Source organism: Taudactylus pleione, unplaced genomic scaffold, assembly GCF_031769625.1.
Source record: "Taudactylus pleione unplaced genomic scaffold, aTauple2 ptg001449l, whole genome shotgun sequence".
NCBI lineage: Eukaryota > Metazoa > Chordata > Amphibia > Anura > Myobatrachidae > Taudactylus > Taudactylus pleione.
Window position 1 is genome coordinate 357,501 of NW_028285848.1, and position 27,874 is coordinate 385,374.

At 43.3% G+C, this 27,874-nt stretch overlaps 1 protein-coding gene across 1 annotated transcript in view; it reads left to right on the forward strand.

The window, feature by feature from the left end:
• Positions 1-27,874, forward strand: part of CLPB (ClpB family mitochondrial disaggregase) — a 125,501-nt gene that overhangs the window by 72,772 nt on the left and 24,855 nt on the right. The window contains exons 8-11 of the mRNA XM_088463790.1: positions 12,945-13,022; positions 20,898-20,953; positions 25,797-25,841; positions 26,879-27,040. Coding sequence (XP_088319916.1) covers positions 12,945-13,022; positions 20,898-20,953; positions 25,797-25,841; positions 26,879-27,040 — 341 coding nt within the window. The remainder of the gene's footprint in view (positions 1-12,944; positions 13,023-20,897; positions 20,954-25,796; positions 25,842-26,878; positions 27,041-27,874) is intronic.

Here is a 27,874-nt window from a genome sequence, read left to right on the forward strand (position 1 = left end):
ACCCTACTCCTACCTCTACTACTCACACTGGTACACCCTCACACCTACCCTCCTCCCACCTGTACTACTCACACTGGTACACCCTCACACCTACCCTCCTCCCACCTGTACTACTCACACTGGTACACCCTCACACCTCCCCTCCTCCCACCTGTACTACTCACACTAATACACCCCCACACCTACCCTCCTCCCACCTATACTACTACTCACACTGGTACACCCCCACACCTACCCTACTCCCACCTGTACTACTCACACTAATACACCCTCACACCTACCGTACTCCCACCTGTACTACTCACACTAATACACCCTCACACCTACCGTACTCCCACCTGTACTACTCACACTGGTACACCCTCACACCTACCCTCCTCCCACCTATACTAATCACACGGATATATCCTCACATCTACCCTACTCCCACCTATACTACTCACACGGATATATCCTCACATCTACCCTACTCCCACCTATACTACTCACACTGGTACACCCTCACACCTACCCTACTCCCACCTATACTACTCACACTGGTACACCCTCACACCTACCCTACTCCCACCTATACTACTCACACTAATACACCCTCACACCTACCCTACTCCCACCTATACTACTCACACTGGTACACCCTCACACCTACCCTACTCCCACCTACACTACTCACACTGGTACACCCTCACACCTACCCTACTCCCACCTATACTACTCACATTGGTACACCCTCACACCTGTACTACTCACACTAATACACCCCCACACCTACCCTCCTCCCACCTATACTACTACTCACACTGGTACACCCCCACACCTACCCTACTCCCACCTGTACTACTCACACTGGTACACCCTCACACCTACCGTACTCCCACCTGTACTACTCACACTGGTACACCCTCACACCTACCCTCCTCCCACCTATACTAATCACACGGATATATCCTCACATCTACCCTACTCCCACCTATACTACTCACACGGATATATCCTCACATCTACCCTACTCCCACCTATACTACTCACACTGGTACACCCTCACACCTACCCTACTCCCACCTATACTACTCACACTGGTACACCCTCACACCTCCCCTACTCCCACCTATACTAATCACACTAATACACCCTCACACCTACCCTACTCCCACCTATACTACTCACACTGGTACACCCTCACACCTACCCTACTCCCACCTATACTACTCACACTGGTACACCCTCACACCTACCCTACTCCCACCTATACTACTCACACTAATACACCCTCACACCTACCCTACTCCCACCTATACTACTCACACTGGTACACCCTCACACCTACCCTACTCCCACCTACACTACTCACACTGGTACACCCTCACACCTACCCTACTCCCACCTATACTACTCACATTGGTACACCCTCACACCTACCCTACTCCCACCTATACTACTCACACTGGTACACCCTCACATCTACCCTACTCCCACCTATACTACTCACACTGGTACACCTTCACGGGGTGTAATTAGAATACTGATGCACGGGAAGCAGTCAGACGGAATCCTGGTGTTGAAATTCCGACTTAGTACTAAGATAGGCGTCTAAATATCGACGCCTATCTTTAGCCCGATGATGGAATCCCGGCATATGGTTTCCCAATACGAAGGTAAGCGGGGAGTCTTAGCTGTTAGCCGCGGGGGGGAGGGTTAGGTTTAGGCGATCCCGGGGGGGGTTCTTAGGGTTAGGCACCACCCCGGGAGTTTTAGGGTTAGGCACACCTAAGGGGGGGTTAGGTATGGGGGGTGGAGAGATGGGTAGGGTTAGTATAGTTACCTGCCCCGTCGGGAATCTGGTATTTCAGGCTTCCGGTGTCTGAATTTCATACCCAAGCCCACCCTAATACCTACGCTACTCTTATACTAAACGTAAGCTATGTACATTTTTTATTAGGGCACAACTATCTAGTGGTCTACTTGCACTTGTTGCTCATATCTCCCCCTCATTGCTCCCCTCCGCCTATTGCCGTACACACTGTGATTTGTATTGGTGCTCCATCAGGCTTACTTTGCCTGTAGTATGATGGCGCGTGTCCAGCTGTATGATGGCGCGTGTTCAGCTGTATGATGGCGCGTGTTCAGCTGTATGATGGCGCGTGTTCAGCTGTATGATGGCGCGTGTTCAGCTGTATGATGGCGCCTGTTCAGCTGTATGATGGCGCTTGTTCAGCTGTATGATGGCGCCTGTTCAGCGTATGATGGCGCCTTTTCAGCTGTATGATGGCGCCTGTTCAGCTGTATGACGGCGCCTGTTCAGCGTATGGCGGCGCCTGTTCAGCTGTATGATGGCGCCTGTTCAGCTGTATGATGGCGCCTGTTCAGCGTATGATGGCGCCTGTTCAGCGTATGATGGCGCCTGTTCAGCTGTATGATGGCGCCTGTTCAGCTGTATGATGGCGCCTGTTCAGCTGTATGATGGCGCGTGTTCAGCTGTATGATGGTGCCTGTTCAGCTGTATGATGGCGCCTGTTCAGCTGTATGATGGCGCCTGTTCAGTGTATGATGGCGCCTGTTCAGCTGTATGATGGCGCGTGTTCAGTGTATGATGGCGCGTATTCAGCGTATGGCGGCGCCTGTTCAGCTGTAGGACCACCGTCACCTCTCCACATCCTGCACCCCGGGGTAGTTATTGTATGTCCCTGAGCAGCGTTACTTGTGCTGTACGGCAGAGCTTGCAGCATCCATACTGGTATTGTGTCATACCCAGCACTGATGTATAGTGCAGCAGCGATTATTACTCTGCTGGTGTGCATGTCGCCCTATCCAGGGCCCCGGCTCTGCCTGCAGGCTGCAGCAGCTAATTGTTGTCCTGTGATGAATGGTCGGTGCCTGTCCCTGTCACAGGTGGTGTCAGTGCACATTAGGGCTGCTCTCTTTATGTGGGCCCTGATTGAATTACGGGGAACGTGCCTTATTTCCACCCAGCAGCCGCGGGATATCGCCGCTCGCCAGGCAGATCGGAGCTGTCCGTGTACGTTTTGGCGTGGGCGCAGCTAAGTGGAAGGGAAGGATTTTCATTAGCCGATCGCTGTGTTGATAACATTACGGCATTTCTGTGCATGGTGTTAGGAACGGGGGGGGGGGGGGGAATTAACTCTTCACACTCGCTGCATAGGTTGGAGTATAGCCAGAGATCGTAGCCTGCACCCTGGCTGGACGTGACCCCATATGGAGCTAGTGATGCCTCCTTCTCTATATATACCTGTATTAGCGCATGGTAGCGCTCTCCAGCCTCCTAGCACCACGGACAGCTGCCGTGTCTGCCTACCGCTTTCCCCCATGTACACAGCCTAGGTTGGGGTACCCTCCAGTAACCAGTCTGCCCACACAGGGTACCATAGATGATGATGAATATTTATGCTCATTAGAGGTTGCGTGAAGCATGGAGTGTCCAACGAGAGGTTTAACAAATGATATAGTGAGGTATATGCTGGGTAATGCAAGAGGAGGGGGTGACTAACCCCCCGCCTCGCTCCAGAGAGAGATACATTACCTGTCTGATGTTATGTACATAGAGCAGAGACATCTGGCTTTACGCAGCACAAGGTGGGCAGATGGCCCCTGAGATCTCATGTCTCTGAGCCAGAAAACAACAAGCCGGCAGCCACTTTGGAGCCTGGGAGAAATCTCCTTCCAGTTATTTCCATCACCATCTCTGGGGGAGACATTATTGCAAAAAGACAAATCTGGGCCACCCATCGGCCTGACCTGCATTGTCGTATGATTGATATCCTGTAACGGCTCTGCGCCTCCTCTGCTATTCTTTACCTACATACAGACAACATGCACATGTGAATATGGACAGGGCGAAGCCTCTCCCACCCTAAGCTCTGCATGCAAGCGCAGGACCTCCCGCGCCCACCCTCAAATGAATAGATTTGATGAAGCAACATTTATTACATTCACAAATTGGCTGAAACCAATTTCTCTCACTCGCAGCCCTGATAACTGCAGAGGTATTGATTTGTGTAAACAATACAGAGGATTTATCCGTTCAATAGAGAGCTGTAGGGCCCCGTGCGATCACAATGATACAGATGTATAATATAAAACCAGTTCCCCCTCGGCCGCGAGTCTTCCTGTGGGGGGGGGGGGGAGAGATTTGTTTCTTTGTCTTGTAATTTCCAGTGAGCAGAAAAAACACATCGCAGCCGTCTACACGGCGACCGCTCTCCTGGCAGCTCAATGTGGGGAGTTTGCGCAGGTGTCAGCCGCCATTACTGAGCGTTTAGCGTTTTATGGCGGCAAATCACCAGTGTTTTCCATTTAGGATGATTGTACAATATTAAATAGGAAATCACTGTAATGAGAAGAACATACCTGAAAACACTTTCTCCCAGAATAGAAACATTTAGCGCAAACGACCCATTTACTCTATAAGGGTAAATGCCGATATTTTTCTAATTTTGGGTTATTGGTTTTATTTGACCCAAAAATGCTAAATCTGTTTCATACAAAAATAATAAACTTACAGTAAGTTACCTACACGTCTTCCTGTCTGATTGTGGGCAGAGAGTGGGGTAAAGATATTTATCGCCTAATATTACCGCGCCGGTGTAGCTATTTATAGGTGAAACCGATCTGGACGGTTAATGTATACACATCAGATAGTCTTCTATCACCTGGGAATAGGCTTCAGGTACCATTGTAACGATTAGTAACATAACCTGCAGGAAGAGACCTGTTACCGACTTAGTGACCTCCCGCTACGAAAGGAACAATGGCTGCGTTTAATGATACACCTAGCATGTCTGTGTAATGAGTAACCGTAATACCCCTTTGTATGTGTAACTATGTCTGTGTAATGAGTAACCGTAATACCCCTTTGTATGTGTAACTATGTCTGTGTAATGAGTAACAGTAATACCCCTTTGTATGTGTAACTATATCTGTGTAATGAGTAACAGTAATACCCCTTTCTATGTGTAACTATGTCTCTGTAATGAGTAACAATAATACCCCTCTGTATGTGTAACTATATCTGTGTAATGAGTAACAATAATACCCCTCTGTATGTGTAACTATATCTGTGTAATGAGTAACAGTAATACCCCTTTCTATGTGTAACTATGTCTGTGTAATGAGTAACAGTAATACCCCTTTGTATGTGTAACTATGTCTGTGTAATGAGTAACAGTAATACCCCTTTGTATGTGTAACTATGTCTGTGTAATGAGTAACAGTAATACCCCTTTCTATGTGTAACTATGTCTGTGTAATGCAGTAACAGTAATACCCCTTTCTATGTGTAACTATGTCTGTGTAATGCAGTAACAGTAATACCCCTCTGTATGTGTAACTATGTCTGTGTAATGCAGTAACAGTAATACCCCTTTCTATGTGTAACTATGTCTGTGTAATGAGTAACAGTAATACCCCTTTCTATGTGTAACTATGTCTGTGTAATGAGTAACACTAATACCCCTTTGTATGTGTAACTATCTCTGTGTAATGAGTAACAATAATACCCCTTTCTATGTGTAACTATGTCTGTGTAATGAGTAACAGTAATACCCCTTTGTATGTGTAACTATATCTGTGTAATGAGTAACAGTAATACCCCTTTCTATGTGTAACTATATCTGTGTAATGAGTAACAATAATACCCCTCTGTATGTGTAACTATGTCTGTGTAATGCAGTGACAGTAATACCCCTCTGTATGTGTAACTATGTCTGTGTAGTGCAGTGACAGTAATACCCCTCTGTATGTGTAACTATGTCTGTGTAATGAGTAACAATAATACCCCTTTCTATGTGTAACTATGTCTGTGTAATGAGTAACAATAATACCCCTTTCTATGTGTAACTATGTCTGTGTAATGAGTAACAGTAATACCCCTTTCTATGTGTAACTATGTCTGTGTAATGAGTAACAATAATACCCCTCTGTATGTGTAACTATATCTGTGTAATGAGTAACAATAATACCCCTTTGTATGTGTAACTATATCTGTGTAATGAGTAACAGTAATACCCCTTTGTATGTGTAACTATGTCTGTGTAATGAGTAACAGTAATACCCCTCTGTATGTGTAACTATGTCTGTGTAATGCAGTAACAGTAATACCCCTTTGTATGTGTAACTATGTCTGTGTAATGAGTAACAGTAATACCCCTCTGTATGTGTAACTATGTCTGTGTAATGAGTAACAGTAATACCCCTTTCTATGTGTAACTATGTCTGTGTAGTGCAGTGACAGTAATACCCCTTTATATGTGTAACTATGTCTGTGTAATGCAGTGACAGTAATACCCCTTTGTATGTGTAACTATGTCTGTGTAATGAGTAACAGTAATACCCCTCTGTATGTGTAACTATGTCTGTGTAATGCAGTGACAGTAATACCCCTCTGTATGTGTAACTATGTCTGTGTAATGCAGTGACAGTAATACCCCTTTGTTTGTGTAACTATGTCTGTGTAGTGCAGTGACAGTAATACCCCTTTGTTTGTGTAACTATGTCTGTGTAATGCAGTGACAGTAATACCCCTTTGTATGTGTAACTATGTCTGTGTAATGAGTAACAGTAATACCCCTCTGTATGTGTAACTATGTCTGTGTAATGAGTAACAGTAATACCCCTCTGTATGTGTAACTATATCTGTGTAATGAGTAACAGTAATACCCCTTTCTATGTGTAACTATGTCTGTGTAATGAGTAACAATAATACCCCTCTGTATGTGTAACTATATCTGTGTAATGAGTAACAATAATACCCCTCTGTATGTGTAACTATATCTGTGTAATGAGTAACAGTAATACCCCTTTCTATGTGTAACTATGTCTGTGTAATGAGTAACAGTAATACCCCTTTGTATGTGTAACTATGTCTGTGTAATGAGTAACAGTAATACCCCTTTGTATGTGTAACTATGTCTGTGTAATGAGTAACAGTAATACCCCTTTCTATGTGTAACTATGTCTGTGTAATGCAGTAACAGTAATACCCCTTTCTATGTGTAACTATGTCTGTGTAATGCAGTAACAGTAATACCCCTCTGTATGTGTAACTATGTCTGTGTAATGCAGTAACAGTAATACCCCTTTGTATGTGTAACTATGTCTGTGTAATGAGTAACAGTAATACCCCTTTCTATGTGTAACTATGTCTGTGTAATGAGTAACAGTAATACCCCTTTCTATGTGTAACTATGTCTGTGTAATGAGTAACACTAATACCCCTTTGTATGTGTAACTATCTCTGTGTAATGAGTAACAATAATACCCCTTTCTATGTGTAACTATGTCTGTGTAATGAGTAACAGTAATACCCCTTTGTATGTGTAACTATATCTGTGTAATGAGTAACAGTAATACCCCTTTCTATGTGTAACTATATCTGTGTAATGAGTAACAATAATACCCCTCTGTATGTGTAACTATGTCTGTGTAATGCAGTGACAGTAATACCCCTCTGTATGTGTAACTATGTCTGTGTAGTGCAGTGACAGTAATACCCCTCTGTATGTGTAACTATGTCTGTGTAATGAGTAACAATAATACCCCTTTCTATGTGTAACTATGTCTGTGTAATGAGTAACAATAATACCCCTTTCTATGTGTAACTATGTCTGTGTAATGAGTAACAGTAATACCCCTTTCTATGTGTAACTATGTCTGTGTAATGAGTAACAATAATACCCCTCTGTATGTGTAACTATGTCTGTGTAATGAGTAACAGTAATACCCCTCTGTATGTGTAACTATGTCTGTGTAATGAGTAACAATAATACCCCTTTGTATGTGTAACTATATCTGTGTAATGAGTAACAGTAATACCCCTTTGTATGTGTAACTATGTCTGTGTAATGAGTAACAGTAATACCCCTCTGTATGTGTAACTATGTCTGTGTAATGCAGTAACAGTAATACCCCTTTGTATGTGTAACTATGTCTGTGTAATGAGTAACAGTAATACCCCTCTGTATGTGTAACTATGTCTGTGTAATGAGTAACAGTAATACCCCTTTCTATGTGTAACTATGTCTGTGTAGTGCAGTGACAGTAATACCCCTTTATATGTGTAACTATGTCTGTGTAATGCAGTGACAGTAATACCCCTTTGTATGTGTAACTATGTCTGTGTAATGAGTAACAGTAATACCCCTCTGTATGTGTAACTATGTCTGTGTAATGCAGTGACAGTAATACCCCTCTGTATGTGTAACTATGTCTGTGTAATGAGTAACAATAATACCCCTTTCTATGTGTAACTATGTCTGTGTAATGCAGTGACAGTAATACCCCTTTGTTTGTGTAACTATGTCTGTGTAGTGCAGTGACAGTAATACCCCTTTGTTTGTGTAACTATGTCTGTGTAGTGCAGTGACAGTAATACCCCTTTGTTTGTGTAACTATGTCTGTGTAATGCAGTGACAGTAATACCCCTTTGTATGTGTAACTATGTCTGTGTAATGAGTAACAGTAATACCCCTCTGTATGTGTAACTATGTCTGTGTAATGCAGTGACAGTAATACCCCTTTGTTTGTGTAACTATGTCTGTGTAGTGCAGTGACAGTAATACCCCTTTGTTTGTGTAACTATGTCTGTGTAGTGCAGTGACAGTAATACCCCTTTGTTTGTGTAACTATGTCTGTGTAATGCAGTGACAGTAATACCCCTTTGTATGTGTAACTATGTCTGTGTAATGAGTAACAGTAATACCCCTCTGTATGTGTAACTATGTCTGTGTAATGAGTAACAGTAATACCCCTCTGTATGTGTAACTATGTCTGTGTAATGCAGTGACAGTAATACCCCTCTGTATGTGTAACTATGTCTGTGTAATGCAGTGACAGTAATACCCCTCTGTATGTGTAACTATGTCTGTGTAATGCAGTGACAGTAATACCCCTTTCTATGTGTAACTATGTCTGTGTAATGAGTAACAATAATACCCCTTTCTATGTGTAACTATGTCTGTGTAATGAGTAACAGTAATACCCCTTTCTATGTGTAACTATGTCTGTGTAATGAGTAACAATAATACCCCTCTGTATGTGTAACTATGTCTGTGTAATGAGTAACAGTAATACCCCTCTGTATGTGTAACTATGTCTGTGTAATGAGTAACAATAATACCCCTTTGTATGTGTAACTATATCTGTGTAATGAGTAACAGTAATACCCCTTTGTATGTGTAACTATGTCTGTGTAATGAGTAACAGTAATACCCCTCTGTATGTGTAACTATGTCTGTGTAATGCAGTAACAGTAATACCCCTTTGTATGTGTAACTATGTCTGTGTAATGAGTAACAGTAATACCCCTCTGTATGTGTAACTATGTCTGTGTAATGAGTAACAGTAATACCCCTTTCTATGTGTAACTATGTCTGTGTAGTGCAGTGACAGTAATACCCCTTTATATGTGTAACTATGTCTGTGTAATGCAGTGACAGTAATACCCCTTTGTATGTGTAACTATGTCTGTGTAATGAGTAACAGTAATACCCCTTTGTATGTGTAACTATGTCTGTGTAATGCAGTGACAGTAATACCCCTTTGTATGTGTAACTATATCTGTGTAATGCAGTGACAGTAATACCCCTTTGTATGTGTAACTATGTCTGTGTAATGCAGTAACAGTAATACCCCTTTGTATGTGTAACTATGTCTGTGTAATGCAGTGACAGTAATACCCCTCTGTATGTGTAACTATGTCTGTGTAATGCAGTGACAGTAATACCCCTCTGTATGTGTAACTATGTCTGTGTAATGAGTAACAATAATACCCCTTTCTATGTGTAACTATGTCTGTGTAATGCAGTGACAGTAATACCCCTTTGTTTGTGTAACTATGTCTGTGTAGTGCAGTGACAGTAATACCCCTTTGTTTGTGTAACTATGTCTGTGTAGTGCAGTGACAGTAATACCCCTTTGTTTGTGTAACTATGTCTGTGTAATGCAGTGACAGTAATACCCCTTTGTATGTGTAACTATGTCTGTGTAATGAGTAACAGTAATACCCCTCTGTATGTGTAACTATGTCTGTGTAATGAGTAACAGTAATACCCCTCTGTATGTGTAACTATGTCTGTGTAATGCAGTGACAGTAATACCCCTCTGTATGTGTAACTATGTCTGTGTAATGCAGTGACAGTAATACCCCTCTGTATGTGTAACTATGTCTGTGTAATGCAGTGACAGTAATACCCCTTTGTATGTGTAACTATGTCTGTGTAATGAGTAACAGTAATACCCCTCTGTATGTGTAACTATGTCTGTGTAATGCAGTAACAGTAATACCCCTTTGTATGTGTAACTATGTCTGTGTAATGCAGTGACAGTAATACCCCTCTGTATGTGTAACTATGTCTGTGTAATGCAGTAACAGTAATACCCCTTTGTATGTGTAACTATGTCTGTGTAATGCAGTGACAGTAATACCCCTTTGTATGTGTAACTATGTCTGTGTAATGCAGTGACAGTAATACCCCTCTGTATGTGTAACTATGTCTGTGTAGTGCAGTGACAGTAATACCCCTTTGTATGTGTAACTATGTCTGTGTAATGCAGTGACAGTAATACCCCTTTGTATGTGTAACTATGTCTGTGTAATGCAGTAACAGTAATACCCCTTTGTATGTGTAACTATGTCTGTGTAATGCAGTGACAGTAATACCCCTTTGTATGTGTAACTATGTCTGTGTAATGCAGTGACAGTAATACCCCTCTGTATGTGTAACTATGTCTGTGTAGTGCAGTGACAGTAATACCCCTTTGTATGTGTAACTATGTCTGTGTAATGCAGTGACAGTAATACCCCTTTGTTTGTGTAACTATGTCTGTGTAGTGCAGTGACAGTAATACCCCTTTGTTTGTGTAACTATGTCTGTGTAATGCAGTGACAGTAATACCCCTTTGTATGTGTAACTATGTCTGTGTAATGAGTAACAGTAATACCCCTCTGTATGTGTAACTATGTCTGTGTAATGCAGTGACAGTAATACCCCTCTGTATGTGTAACTATGTCTGTGTAATGCAGTGACAGTAATACCCCTTTGTATGTGTAACTATGTCTGTGTAATGAGTAACAGTAATACCCCTCTGTATGTGTAACTATGTCTGTGTAATGCAGTGACAGTAATACCCCTCTGTATGTGTAACTATGTCTGTGTAATGCAGTGACAGTAATACCCCTCTGTATGTGTAACTATGTCTGTGTAATGCAGTAACAGTAATACCCCTTTGTATGTGTAACTATGTCTGTGTAATGCAGTGACAGTAATACCCCTTTGTATGTGTAACTATGTCTGTGTAGTGCAGTGACAGTAATACCCCTTTGTATGTGTAACTATGTCTGTGTAATGCAGTGACAGTAATACCCCTTTGTATGTGTAACTATGTCTGTGTAATGCAGTGACAGTAATACCCCTTTGTATGTGTAACTATGTCTGTGTAATGCAGTAACAGTAATACCCCTTTGTATGTGTAACTATGTCTGTGTAATGCAGTAACAGTAATACCCCTCTGTATGTGTAACTATGTCTGTGTAGTGCAGTGACAGTAATACCCCTTTGTATGTGTAACTATGTCTGTGTAATGCAGTGACAGTAATACCCCTTTGTATGTGTAACTATGTCTGTGTAATGCAGTGACAGTAATACCCCTTTGTATGTGTAACTATGTCTGTGTAATGCAGTGACAGTAATACCCCTTTGTATGTGTAACTATGTCTGTGTAATGCAGTAACAGTAATACCCCTTTGTATGTGTAACTATGTCTGTGTAATGCAGTGACAGTAATACCCCTTTGTATGTGTAACTATGTCTGTGTAATGCAGTGACAGTAATACCCCTTTGTATGTGTAACTATGTCTGTGTAATGAGTAACAGTAATACCCCTTTGTATGTGTAACTATGTCTGTGTAATGCAGTGACAGTAATACCCCTTTGTATGTGTAACTATGTCTGTGTAGTGCAGTGACAGTAATACCCCTTTGTATGTGTAACTATGTCTGTGTAATGCAGTGACAGTAATACCCCTTTGTATGTGTAACTATGTCTGTGTAGTGCAGTGACAGTAATACCCCTTTGTATGTGTAACTATGTCTGTGTAGTGCAGTGACAGTAATACCCCTTTGTATGTGTAACTATGTCTGTGTAATGCAGTGACAGTAATACCCCTTTGTATGTGTAACTATTAGTCTGTGTAGTGCAGTGACGTTACTGAGCATTTGGCCTGTCGTCCGTAAACGTTAAGTTTTAAACTGTATAAAGAAATTGTGAAACATTGTGTAGAAATATTTAGTAAATATACATTATATTGTTGGTTCCTCCCTCGTTGCCTATAATTGGATGAGGTACAGTGATATTGTATACTGAGACAGGCGTACAGGGCTGTATATACAATGCGTTGTGATATTCGCCTTTCCTCCACTCCGCCCTGACCCCCACATTCTCATACCAGCCCCCCCTCCCCCCTTCCCCTACTGCTGACGAGATTTGGATGGTAAGCTCTGTGGGTGAAGGTCGCTGTGACCTTGGGGGGGGTACCATCCAGATCTCTGAGAGACAAACAGACCCTCGCTGTAAGTCATTCCAAAGGAGAGGCTTCTAACGTGACCCCGCCACTCACCCCGCTCCCCTCTCCGCACCCTCCACTCCGCGTCTCCCTGGCAACCCTGAGTGCACATCCAGGAAAAGTTTATCTGAGCCGGGCTCTGGGCAGCCTTCCATATCCATACTAATCTGATTTAGCCTCCTCTCGGGGCACTGCCAGCTAATCAGATTACTTCCTCTAATGGTCCTGAGGACTTTTGAGTGAGAGCAGAGCAGTAAAACATTGCGTATACTTAGTGATAATTAGACTTGCTTCTCTGTCATTGATTTATAAGCGTCTTCTTTTTTTTTTCCTCCTTTCTTCTCCCTCCATATTGTGATCTGAATCTCAAGCCATCCGCAGGAAGGAGAACGGCTGGTACGATGAGGAACACCCCTTGGTCTTCTTGTTTTTGGGATCGTCCGGGATAGGTGAAGCTTATTTTTATTTTTTTTAATTTCCTTGCCAATTAATTTATTATGGCAAACTCTCTTCTCTATGACTATATATTTAACGTTACCCCCATGCACTGGCCCGCAAATACATTACATGATATTATTTTGGCTGCCATCTATTGCCTTGCACCAGGCTGCTTAGTAAAAGTTGCACGAGGACGTGCAGTGAGGTAATAAAGTTCATCTGAAGGCGGATGACCCCTATAGCCTATATCAGAGCCTACACCTCGCACAGCTCAGGGAGATACCTGAGGCACAGGAATGGCACAGCATGCCGGCTCCTTTGTGTTCTATGTAATGACACAGAGTTATAGCTTTATAAACCTAATTCTAGGGGACCGTAGTGCTCTGTCTGGATTGAATGAAATCACATAGGCGCGATCTGAGAAATGTAAAAAATGAATGAATGTAGAGACAAAAAGGGACCACAAGAGACTCATTGAGCTTAATATGGTCAGTATAGAGCAGGGAAGAGACTGTGACGTACAGATGTGTCCTCATACCCCTAGCGTCTGTACGCCATAGGCGCGAGACACCCGAAGCGACAAAGCCGCTCCGAGAGGTGTGGTGTATTGTCTTTTTAAATAATAATTGCATCTAATCCGCATCAGACGCAGTGAAACGCGGCGCTGAGTATACTATAGGCATGGCCTTAACCACACAGGACTCGGTTTTACACCACGAACAAAGTCGTTGCTGAAGCACCACGGAACTTGGCGTGAGAAAAAAGCTTAATCGCAGCACTTTGTACCCAGACTCCTTTGCGCACACAGATGTACAAATGTCGCACATCAGATTGATCAGTGTAATATGGCAGCTTTGTCACTTTCACTTGTTTTATTTATGCGAATAAGACTCTGATTTTGAGTGGGAAAGACGCTCTGTGCGGCGCCGATGCCCAGGGGTGAGACTGAAGCCACAGCGTATGAGGACACATCTGTAAATGGGGAGAGACAGGTGACGTTTGGCGAACAGCTGTAAGAGAACGTATACACAGTACATACGGGAAAAACGCACAGTATAACGGATACATTCAGCACTGCTTCAGCCCATTAGTGCTTCTCTGCCATTATATTTCTCTATTGGCCCATGCCAGCAGCTGCTTAGGTCTAGGCAGCCACACATCGCATTATGAATGAAGCAGAGAGGCTGGGAGTATTGTTCTTACTGAGTGTAATGTGTGGATGAATGAAGCAGAGAGGCTGTGAGTATTGTTCATACTGAGTGCTTCATTCATCCACACATTACACTCAGTATGAACAATACTCCCAGCCTCTCTGCTTCATTCATCCACACATTACACTCAGTATGAACAATACTCCCAGCCTCTGTGCTTCATTCATCCACACATTACAGATAGGCTGGGAGTATTATTCATACTATCTGTAATGTGTGGATGAATGAAGCAGATAGGCTGGGAGTAGTGTTCTTACTGAGTGTAATGTGTCGATGAATGAAGCAGAGAGGCTGTGAGTATTGTTCATACTGAGTGCTTCATTCATCCACACATTACACTCAGTATGAATAATACTCCCAGCCTATCTGCTTCATTCATCCACACATTACAGATAGGCTGGGAGTATTATTCATACTGAGTGTAATGTGTGGATGAATGAAGCAGAGAGGCTGGGAGTATTGTTCATACTGAGTGTAATGTGTGGATGAATGAAGTGGAGAGGCTGGGAGTATTGTTCATACTGAGTGTAATGTGTGGATGAATAAAGCAGAGAGGCTGGGAGTATTGTTCATACTGAGTGTAATGTGTGGATGAATGAAGCAGAGAGGCTGGGAGTATTGTTCATACTGAGTGTAATGTGTGGATGAATGAAGCAGAGAGGCTGGGAGTATTGTTCATACTGAGTGCTTCATTCATCCACACATTACACTCAGTATGAATAATACTCCCAGCCTATCTGCTTCATTCATCCACACATTACAGATAGGCTGGGAGTATTATTCATACTGAGTGTAATGTGTGGATGAATGAAGCACAGAGGCTGGGAGTATTGTTCATACTGAGTGTAATGTGTGGATGAATGAAGCAGAGAGGCTGGGAGTATTGTTCATACTGAGTGTAATGTGTGGATGAATGAAGTGGAGAGGCTGGGAGTATTGTTCATACTGAGTGTAATGTGTGGATGAATAAAGCAGAGAGGCTGGGAGCATTGTTCATACTGAGTGTAATGTGTGGATGAATGAAGCAGAGAGGCTGGGAGTATTGTTCATACTGAGTGTAATGTGTGGATGAATGAAGTAGAGAGGCTGGGAGTATTGTTCATACTGAGTGTAATGTGTGGATGAATGAATGAAGCAGAGAGGCTGGGAGTATTGTTCATACTGCGTGTAATGTGAGCAGTGTAATGTGTGGATGAATGAAGCAGAGAGGCTGGGAGAATTGTTCATATTGAGTGTAATGTGTGGATGAATGAAGCAGAGAGGCTGGGAGTATTGTTCATACTGAGTGTAATGTGTGGATGAATAAAGCAGAGAGGCTGGGAGTATTGTTCATACTGAGTGTAATGTGTGGATGAATAAAGCAGAGAGGCTGGGAGTATTGTTCATACTGAGTGTAATGTGTGGATGAATAAAGCAGAGAGGCTGGGAGCATTGTTCATACTGAGTGTAATGTGTGGATGAATGAAGCAGAGAGGCTGGGAGTATTGTTCATACTGAGTGTAATGTGTGGATGAATGAAGTAGAGAGGCTGGGAGTATTGTTCATACTGAGTGTAATGTGTGGATGAATGAATGAAGCAGAGAGGCTGGGAGTATTGTTCATACTGCGTGTAATGTGAGCAGTGTAATGTGTGGATGAATGAAGCAGAGAGGCTGGGAGAATTGTTCATATTGAGTGTAATGTGTGGATGAATGAAGCAGAGAGGCTGGGAGTATTGTTCATACTGAGTGTAATGTGTGGATGAATGAACCAGAGAGGCTGGGAGTATTGTTCATACTGAGTGTAATGTGTGGATGAATAAAGCAGAGAGGCTGGGAGTATTGTTCATACTGAGTGTAATGTGTAGATGAATGAAGCAGAGAGGCTGGGAGTATTGTTCATACTGAGTGTAATGTGTGGATGAATAAAGCAGAGAGGCTGGGAGTATTGTTCATACTGAGTGTAATGTGTGGATGAATGAAGCAGAAAGGCTGGGAGTATTGTTCATACTGAGTGTAATGCGTGGATGAATAAAGCAGAGAGGCTGGGAGTATTGTTCATACTGAGTGTAATGTGTGGATGAATGAAGTAGAGGGGCTGGGAGTATTGTTCATACTGAGTGTAATGTGTGGATGAATGAAGCAGAGAGGCTGGGAGTATTGTTCATACTGAGTGTAATGTGTGGATGAATGAAGCAGAGAGGCTGGGAGTATTGTTCATGCTGAGTGTAATGTGTGGATGAATGAAGCAGAGAGGCTGTGAGTATTGTTCATACTGAGTGTAATGTAAGCAGTGTAATGTGTGGATGAATGAAGTAGAGAGGCTGTAAGTATTGTTCATACTGAGTGTAATGTGTGGATGAATAAAGCAGAGAGGCTGGGAGTATTGTTCATGCTGAGTGTAATGTGTGGATGAATGAAGCAGAGAGGCTGGGAGTATTGTTCATACTGAGTGTAATGTAAGCAGTGTAATGTGTGGATGAATGAAGCAGATAGGCTGGGAGTATTGTTCATACTGAGTGTAATGTGTGGATGAATAAAGCAGAGAGGCTGGGAGTATTGTTCATACTGAGTAATGTGTGGATGAATGAAGTAGAGAGGCTGTGAGTATTGTTCATACTGAGTGCTTCATTCATCCACACATTACACTCAGTATGAATAATACTCCCAGCCTATCTGCTTCATTCATCCACACATTACAGATAGGCTGGGAGTATTATTCATACTGAGTGTAATGTGTGGATGAATGAAGCACAGAGGCTGGGAGTATTGTTCATACTGAGTGTAATGTGTGGATGAATGAAGCAGAGAGGCTGGGAGTATTGTTCATACTGAGTGTAATGTGTGGATGAATGAAGTGGAGAGGCTGGGAGTATTGTTCATACTGAGTGTAATGTGTGGATGAATAAAGCAGAGAGGCTGGGAGCATTGTTCATACTGAGTGTAATGTGTGGATGAATGAAGCAGAGAGGCTGGGAGTATTGTTCATACTGAGTGTAATGTGTGGATGAATGAAGTAGAGAGGCTGGGAGTATTGTTCATACTGAGTGTAATGTGTGGATGAATGAATGAAGCAGAGAGGCTGGGAGTATTGTTCATACTGCGTGTAATGTGAGCAGTGTAATGTGTGGATGAATGAAGCAGAGAGGCTGGGAGAATTGTTCATATTGAGTGTAATGTGTGGATGAATGAAGCAGAGAGGCTGGGAGTATTGTTCATACTGAGTGTAATGTGTGGATGAATAAAGCAGAGAGGCTGGGAGTATTGTTCATACTGAGTGTAATGTGTGGATGAATAAAGCAGAGAGGCTGGGAGTATTGTTCATACTGAGTGTAATGTGTGGATGAATAAAGCAGAGAGGCTGGGAGCATTGTTCATACTGAGTGTAATGTGTGGATGAATGAAGCAGAGAGGCTGGGAGTATTGTTCATACTGAGTGTAATGTGTGGATGAATGAAGTAGAGAGGCTGGGAGTATTGTTCATACTGAGTGTAATGTGTGGATGAATGAATGAAGCAGAGAGGCTGGGAGTATTGTTCATACTGCGTGTAATGTGAGCAGTGTAATGTGTGGATGAATGAAGCAGAGAGGCTGGGAGAATTGTTCATATTGAGTGTAATGTGTGGATGAATGAAGCAGAGAGGCTGGGAGTATTGTTCATACTGAGTGTAATGTGTGGATGAATGAACCAGAGAGGCTGGGAGTATTGTTCATACTGAGTGTAATGTGTGGATGAATAAAGCAGAGAGGCTGGGAGTATTGTTCATACTGAGTGTAATGTGTAGATGAATGAAGCAGAGAGGCTGGGAGTATTGTTCATACTGAGTGTAATGTGTGGATGAATAAAGCAGAGAGGCTGGGAGTATTGTTCATACTGAGTGTAATGTGTGGATGAATGAAGCAGAAAGGCTGGGAGTATTGTTCATACTGAGTGTAATGCGTGGATGAATAAAGCAGAGAGGCTGGGAGTATTGTTCATACTGAGTGTAATGTGTGGATGAATGAAGTAGAGGGGCTGGGAGTATTGTTCATACTGAGTGTAATGTGTGGATGAATGAAGCAGAGAGGCTGGGAGTATTGTTCATACTGAGTGTAATGTGTGGATGAATGAAGCAGAGAGGCTGGGAGTATTGTTCATGCTGAGTGTAATGTGTGGATGAATGAAGCAGAGAGGCTGTGAGTATTGTTCATACTGAGTGTAATGTAAGCAGTGTAATGTGTGGATGAATGAAGTAGAGAGGCTGTAAGTATTGTTCATACTGAGTGTAATGTGTGGATGAATAAAGCAGAGAGGCTGGGAGTATTGTTCATGCTGAGTGTAATGTGTGGATGAATGAAGCAGAGAGGCTGGGAGTATTGTTCATACTGAGTGTAATGTAAGCAGTGTAATGTGTGGATGAATGAAGCAGATAGGCTGGGAGTATTGTTCATACTGAGTGTAATGTGTGGATGAATAAAGCAGAGAGGCTGGGAGTATTGTTCATACTGAGTAATGTGTGGATGAATGAAGTAGAGAGGCTGGGAGTATTGTTCATGCTGAGTGTAATGTGTGGATGAATGAAGCAGAGAGGCTGTGAGTATTGTTCATACTGAGTGTAATGTAAGCAGTGTAATGTGTGGATGAATGAAGTAGAGAGGCTGTAAGTATTGTTCATACTGAGTGTAATGTGTGGATGAATAAAGCAGAGAGGCTGGGAGTATTGTTCATGCTGAGTGTAATGTGTGGATGAATGAAGCAGAGAGGCTGGGAGTATTGTTCATACTGAGTGTAATGTAAGCAGTGTAATGTGTGGATGAATGAAGTAGAGAGGCTGTAAGTATTGTTCATACTGAGTGTAATGTGTGGATGAATGAAGTAGAGGGGCTGGGAGTATTGTTCATACTGAGTGTAATGTGTGGATGAATGAAGCAGAGAGGCTGGGAGTATTGTTCATACTGAGTGTAATGTGTAGATGAATGAATGGGAGTATTGTTCATACTGAGTGTAATGTGTGGGTGGATGAATGAAGCAGAGAGGCTGAGAGTATTGTTCTTACTGAGTGTTATGTGTGGATGAATGAAGCAGAGAGGCTGGGAGTATTGTTCATACTGAGTGTAATGTGTGGATGAATGAAGCAGAGAGGCTGGGAGTATTGTTCATACTGAGTGTAATGTGTGGATGAATGAAGCAGAGAGGCTGGGAGTATTGTTCATACTGAATGTAATGTGTGGATGAATGAAGCAGAGAGGCTGCGAGTATTGTTCATACTGAGTGTAATGTGTGGATGAATGAAGCAGAGAGGCTGGGAGTATTGTTCATACTGAGTGTAATGTAAGCAGTGTAATGTGTGGATGAATGAAGCAGAGAGGCTGGGAGTATTGTTCATACTGAGTGTAAAGTGTGGATGAATGAAGCAGATAGGCTGGGAGTAATGTTCATACTGAGTGTATTGTGTGGATGAATGAAGCAGATAGGCTGGGAGTATTGTTCATACTGAGTGTAATGTGTGGATGAATGAAGCAGAGAGGCTGGGAGTATTGTTCATACTGAGTGTAATGTGTGGATGAATAAAGCAGAGAGGCTGGGAGTATTGTTCATACTGAGTGTAATGTGTGGATGAATAAAGCAGAGAGGCTGGGAGTATTGTTCATACTGAGTGTAATGTAAGCAGTGTAATGTGTGGATGAATAAAGCAGAGAGGCTGGGAGTATTGTTCATACTGAGTGTAATGTGTGGATGAATGAAGCAGAGAGGCTGGGAGTAATGTTCATACTGAGTGTATTGTGTGGATGAATGAAGCAGATAGGCTGGGAGTATTGTTCATACTGAGTGTAATGTGTGGATGAATGAAGCAGAGAGGCTGGGAGTATTGTTCATACTGAGTGTAATGTGTGGATGAATAAAGCAGAGAGGCTGGGAGTATTGTTCATACTGAGTGTAATGTGTGGATGAATAAAGCAGAGAGGCTGGGAGTATTGTTCATACTGAGTGTAATGTAAGCAGTGTAATGTGTGGATGAATAAAGCAGAGAGGCTGGGAGTATTGTTCATACTGAGTGTAATGTGTGGATGAATGAAGCAGAGAGGCTGGGAGTATTGTTCATACTGAGTGTAATGTGTAGATGAATGAAGCAGAGAGGCTGGGAGTATTGTTCATACTGAGTGTAATGTGTAGATGAATGAAGCAGAGAGGCTGGGAGTATTGTTCATACTGAGTGTAATGTAAGCAGTGTAATGTGTGGATGAATGAATGAAGCAGAGAAGCTGGGAGTATTATATAAATTCAATATTTAAGCTGCATACACACATAAAGATTTTCTGTTCAACCATCCAGCTAGGTAATGAGAATCTGGTAACGTATGGGAGTAACTGATGATCAGCAATTTGCTCCTAAATGCCAGAAAACAGATGAAAATGACGTCAGACAATTTTGTTAAATGTTTGTTCTAAACAATTTGTTCAAACAACAGTTTTTGTACATTTTCCGGCGTTTGGGAGCAAATTGCTGATTGTCATTTGCTGTCATACATTACCAGGTTTTCATTCCAACCAATCAGCTAGTTGGATGGTTGGACATAAAGTCTTTACGTGTGTACGCAGCCTTAGTATTGTATCCTTGTCACTAACGTGGCCACCATAGTGCTAAATGTAAGGTTATATCTCCTTGCAGTATATACAGTTATTACCACCACAGTAACTGGATACATTGTTCTCACAGGTAAAACTGAACTGGCCAAACAGGCTGCGCGGTATCTACACAAGGACACGAAGAAGGTATTGTCTGACGTGTGCCCGGGACTATTGTAGTGTCTTATATACAGTGTCCATGTTGCTGTCTATAGTATATGTCTCTTTTTATATGCTTGTGTGTATATACAGTATATATCATCTGTCTATAGTACCAGTCAACACTTTTAGGGGGTATTCAATTAGCTGCAGGGTTTGCAAAGCGATTAATTGCCGCCCAAAAATTCCACAGCGCGAGTAAAGGCTATTCTATCAAATAGCCTTTTTCCCTCGCCGAAAAATCGTGACTCTAGCGGAAACGCACTGATTTCACGTGAACTGCAGAATCAATGGGTTTTTTTCCCCGCACGCGAGCCCGATTTGGTGGGTTTTTTTTTCTGTGGACTTTACCTCGCACCTCCATGACCTGCGAGGTTCCGTCCGACTGCTGTAATCTCCGCTACTTGAACGGGTCTGGTGCAGCTAATTGAATAGAGCTCCCTCCTCATTGTACCGTCTGTTATTGGAATGTGAGCAGCTGAAGCCCAGCGGATAACCTGACATGGTGACGTGAGCAGTAACTGCTAGTGATAAATGGGGAAAAAGGTTTTAGTTTGCAAAAACATTAAAATAATACACATGGAATTATCCGGGAACCAGTAATGGGGTTAGGAGCTGACAGCTGTTCTGTAGCAATGACAAAGAGGCGTCTGAGCCATGAGGCACCGCCAGTAGCTACTGGGGACGGGGAGAAGGCTTATGGACCGATAATAAGTCAGATTGTGACGTCTTCGGTTCATCACACAGTAATTTGTACGGTGACGAGTAGGCGAAAGGACGGTTCCTCAGTGTGTGGGGCTTATTTACTATGGAGAGGCTATTACTTCCCAGTGTGCATTAAGCCCAGAATTTAAAGGGCAATTCTTTAATTAGAAAAACTCCCCATGTTTTGGTATTAAAATCATTGCCCTTTTAATTTACAGGCTGGGAAATAAAAGCTGCTGCTGCTTAATAAATAGATTGTCAAACATGGAGGAGGAGGCGTGACGGTCTGGGGCTCTCTTGCTGAATCCCATGTTGGCGACTTACACACAGTGACTGGAATCCTGAGCCAAAATGGTTACCACAGTGCCATGCGATACCCTCTGGTCTACTCCTAGTTGGTTAATGGTTCATGTTACAGTAAGATAATGACCCAAAACCTACCTGCAGGCTGTGGCAGAGCTTCCCTCCCGGGCTGCACAGTCTCCAGACTTACAGTACATTCCGTCCAGCTGGTTTGGGATGAGCTGGGCAGAAGGGTGACCGCAAAGCAGCCTCCGGGTGCAGCACATCTATGGGGACATCTGCAGTAGTGCCGGGGAGACCTTCCCAATCCGTGTGTGTGTATATGTATATATGTATATAATATATATATATATAATACATAAAGAAAATGGCCTTATTTTGTGCTGCAAATTGTCAGCTGCTCCTTAGTAGATCCCCTGTTGGCTGAAAGCAAGTGTGGTAGACACAATTAAAAATACACCACAAGGCACTAGATAAACAATATTATTGATCATCTAAATAGTCTTCTCCTATAGAATGTTCTCCTATAAGTAATAAGTCCAATACTTGGTCTTTCTTTTCTTATCTCAAAACTTCAGATTAATTATTTTTCTTTGTGTTCAATACAAACTCCAATATGTAAACTTCAAATATGACCGATAGATATCTGGATGGTATTCCCCTCCCCAAAGAAGCCAAAGGCCAGTCTGTGATACAATTTTCGCAATTTTATTAAAATCTTTATACAGAAGAATTCTAAAAAAACTGTGCTTACAGCTTAAAATGTTGTCGACATCCAATTCCACTGTACAGGGAGATGGTAAGTACTTCTGCCGTCACCCTCTCAGGAGTGAGCTCATACGACAAGGGCCCTTTGCAGTAATGGATGAAGTGCCTAAACCCTACGCGTTTCGTCCATTAGAGTGGACTTCATCAGGGGTATCAAAACACATTTAAAATTTATCACAATCATACATGGGGAAGACACTATTACAGATGGGATAATTCACTCCAAATGGGTGGATGAACCATATACAGAGAAATAATTTTCCAGATGGCTGATTGACAATAATACAAAAATTAAATGGTGTATAACCTCCAAATCCTGCAATGGTGTATAACCTCCAAATCCTGCAATGGTGTATAACCTCCAAATCCTGCAATGGTGTATAACCTCCAAATCCTGCAATGGTGTATAACCTCCAAATCCTGCAATGGTGTATAACCTCCAAATCCTGCAATGGTGTATAACCTCCAAATCCTGCAATGGTGTGTATAGCCTCCAAATCCTGCAATGGTGTATAACCTCCAAATCCTGCAATGGTGTTTATAACCTCCAAATCCTGCAATGGTGTATAACCTCCAAATCCTGCAATGGTGTATAACCTCCAAATCCTGCAATGGTGTGTATAGCCTCCAAATCCTGCAATGGTGTATAACCTCCAAATCCTGCAATGGTGTGTATAACCTCCAAATCCTGCAATGGTGTGTATAACCTCCAAATCCTGCAATGGTGTGTATAACCTCCAAATCCTGCAATGGTGTATAACCTCCAAATCCTGCAATGGTGTATAACCTCCAAATCCTGCAATGGTGTATAACCTCCAAATCCTGCAATGGTGTGTATAACCTCCAAATCCTGCAATGGTGTGTATAACCTCCAAATCCTGCAATGGTGTGTATAACCTCCAAATCCTGCAATGGTGTATAACCTCCAAGTCCTGCAATGGTGTATAACCTCCAAGTCCTGCAATGGTGTATAACCTCCAAGTCCTGCAATGGTGTATAACTTCCAAATCCTGCAATGGTGTATAAACCTCCAAATCCTGCAATGGTGTATAAACCTCCAAATCCTGCAATGGTGTATAACCTCCAAATCCTGCAATGGTGTATAACCTCCCAGTCCCGCAATGGTGTATAACCTCCAAGTCCTGCAGCACAAATAGGTGTATCATGATGACTGCTGCAGGTAACAAGACCTCTCATTGCGTAAATTTGTTCAACTCGTACATAAACAGTATGGCCTAGGTACAGATTATTTTTCCACATAGTCCCCATACTTGTCTAAGTATTTGTTCCAACGGTACACCAAGGCATCTCTCCCAGCATAGATGTCTTGGTATTAGTGTCAAGTGCCTGAAGCCAGGACATGACAGATTGCTGAACTTCACCGTTGGTTGCGAATCGCCTTCCACCAAGGTGCTTCTTCAATGGTCCACAGAGATGAAAATCACTCAGTGCCAGGTCAGGGATGTAGGGAGGATGGACCAGTACCGCCCAATGGTAGCACTGCAGGAACTGCACTCCCCTCCTCATGGTACCGTATCAAGTGTACGAGAGACTACTGGTTTTGTGAACTTCTGTGAGTAACTTCGGTACCTTGTGTGAGCACTTTTCCCTGTACCCCAGTTGCTCATGAACGATGTTGAATACAGGACCCACTGATCTGTTCCTCAGCAACATCAATAACTCACATATGTCTGTCCTCCTGAATCAGACCTTCCATGGGGCACAAATCTGTGGTGGGCGAATCGCTGCTCATCTTGTACGTCTGTACTGTTGTTATTAAACCCAAACCGGTTTCCGTGACATGACGTTATCGCCGTACACCTCGCCAAGTTGGCGATGATTATCAGCTGCCGATGTGCCCTTTTAGACGCAGAAATCTGATCACACCGCGCACCTCAATGTGTGACCATGTTTCCGCCAGCTCCGCCATCTTACCGCTGATGTGGGGACAGTATGACTGGTATGAGGCGCAGTGTAACAGCCGTGAGGGGAAGCAGCGGTCTACCTGCTCTGGCCTGGGGGGAAATTAGAATTAAATGGAGAACATTACACAAATGACAGGACCTGTTACCTTACTAACCACCCTCATATGAATTTCTAATATATTGTTTAAATATATCTGCTGCATATTCATCAGTCTGTTTACAAACCTGTATTTTGATGAGGAGCCTATCAGCTCCTAACTGCCATGTCACAGGCTATGTTTGAAAAATGACAGGAGCTGGTTGGCTGGTACTTTATCTCTGTCCACTTTATCACCATCCAAGGCTTAGTAAATAGACCCCATAATCTGAAATCTGCCAACCAAATTATAAAGGAAATAAAGCTCATCTGGTACATTGTCCTTTAGGTTCTACGTCTAAGCAGATAGAATTAGTGCAGATCATTAGAAAACATGAATGACGCTAGTAGTTGTAGGCAGCACGGATGGTGTAATGGTTAGCATTACTGCCTCACAGCCCTAAGGCCTTGTGTTCAATTCCCACCATGGCCCTAACAGTGTGGAGTTTGTATGTTTTCCCCATGCTTGCTGGGTTTCCTCCGGGTACTATGGATTCCTCCCACACTCCAAACTCATACTGGTCTGTAAACTGGCTCCAGACAAAATAAAATCATCCCTAGTGTGTATGTGATAGGGCACATTGATTGTAAGCTCCACTGGGGCAGGGGCAGATGTGAATGGCCAAATGTCTGTAAAGCGCTGCGCAATATGTGTGTTCTATATATAACTGGTATTAAATCATATAAAATATGTAATATACTGTGAGGTCAGCAGAATATAATGACTGAATAAGATGGTTGTGTATGAAACCAATAGGAAATTTTACTACCACATTTCGCCACATGTAGTTTCCCGGGTGGGTTTCTCAGATTCAGAATAGACCTGTGGGCATCACACCCCGTCCCTTTACACTGTATCGTCACCCTGTCACCCTGCTGTTCTGTACGCTGCTTTTATACAATTAGTGGTATTTCTGATCACTCCACGTTATTGTGTCTATTACATCTTTGCTACAGTTTGACTTGTACCTAACCTGGTCGTCCATCTTTACAGGGCTTCATCCGATTGGACATGTCGGAATTCCAAGAGAAGCACGAGGTATACGCAGCCCAATGTATGGCGCACAGTAGGTGATATGTGCGGTATAATACACACAGCGCAGTGTACGGCACCAGTAGGCGATATGTGAGGTATAATACACACAGCACAGTGTACGGCACCAGTAGGTGATATGTGAGGTATAAGACACACAGCGCAGTGTACGGCACCAGTAGGTGATATGTGCGGTATAAGACACACAGCGCAGTGTACAGCACCAGTAGGCGATATGTGCGGTATAATACACACAGCGCAGTGTACGGCACCAGTAGGTGATATGTGCGGTATAATACACACAGCGCAGTGTACGGCACCAGTAGGTGATATGTGAGGTATAAGACACACAGCGCAGTGTACGGCACCAGTAGGTGATATGTGAGGTATAAGACACACAGCGCAGTGTACGGCACCAGTAGGTGATATGTGCGGTATAAGACACACAGCGCAGTGTGTGGCACCAGTAGGTGATATGTGCGGTATAATACACACAGCGCAGTGTGCGGCACCAGTAGGTGATATGTGAGGTATAAGACACACAGCGCAGTGTGCGGCACCAGTAGGTGATATGTGAGGTATAAGACACACAGCGCAGTGTGCGGCACCAGTAGGTGATATGTGCGGTATAAGACACACAGCGCAGTGTACGGCACCAGTAGGTGATATGTGCGGTATAAGACACACACAGCGCAGTGTACGGCACCAGTAGGTGTGCTGTGTGTATTATACCTCACATATCACCTACTGGTGCCGTACACTGTGCTGTGTGTATTATACCTCACATATCAGTGTACGGCACCAGTAGGTGATATGTGCGGTATAATACACACAGCGCAGTGTACGGCACCAGTAGGTGATATGTGAGGTATAATACACACAGCGCAGTGTATGGCACCAGTAGGTGATATGTGAGGTATAATACACACAGCGCAGTGTACGGCACCAGTAGGCGATATGTGAGGTATAAGATATGTAAAGTATACGGTGCACATTCTTGTACTCTGTTGGGAATGTTACGTAACCCTGTCACATTTATGCAGGTTGCCAAGTTCATTGGGTCTCCCCCGGGTTATGTCGGACACGAGGAAGGGGGACAATTGACTAAGAAGCTGAAAGAGTGCCCTAACGCGGTGGTGCTCTTTGACGAGGTGGATAAGGCGCACCCCGACGTACTCACCATAATGCTGCAGCTGTTTGATGAGGTGACCTTATTGTCTTCTCCCACTGTCCCCAAGCATTTATACATTGGTCTTCCTAGGTTACTTTATGGCCATAAGCAGTCAGTGCAGGGCCGAGAGGGGTGTGGGGGGGCACAGAGGGTGTGGGCGTATGATGGTGGTGGAGGTATTGTAGAGGTGATTGGTGGGTGGAGGTAGTGTAAAGGTGATTGGTGGGTGGAGGTAGTGTTAGAGGTTTTGGGTATGTGAAGGTGAGAGGGGGAGCACAGAGGTGGGCTGAATACGAGGTGGATGGAGGTAGTGTGGAGGTGACCAGGAGGTGAAGATGAGTGGGGGGGCACAGAAGGTGTAGGTTGATGACAGATGGTTGGATGTAGTATAGAGGTGAGGGGGGCACAGAAGGTGTAGGCTGATGACAGATGGTTGGATGTAGTATAGAGGTGAGGGGGGTACAAAAGGTGTAGGCTGATGGCAGATGGTTGGATGTAGTATAGAGGTGAGGGGGGCACAGAAGGTGTAGGCTGATGACAGATGGTTGGATGTAGTATAGAGGTGAGGGGGGCACAGAAGGTGTAGGCTGATGACAGATGGTTGGATGTAGTATAGAGGTGAGGGGGGCACAGAAGGTGTAGGCTGATGACAGATGGTTGGATGTAGTATAGAGGTGAGGGGGGCACAGAAGGTGTAGGCTGATACAGATGGTTGGATGTAGTATAGAGGTGAGGGGGGCACAGAAGGTGTAGGCTGATGACAGATGGTTGGATGTAGTATAGAGGTGAGGGGGGCACAGAAGGTGTAGGCTGATGACAGATGGTTGGATGTAGTATAGAGGTCAGGGGGGCACAGAAGGTGTAGGCT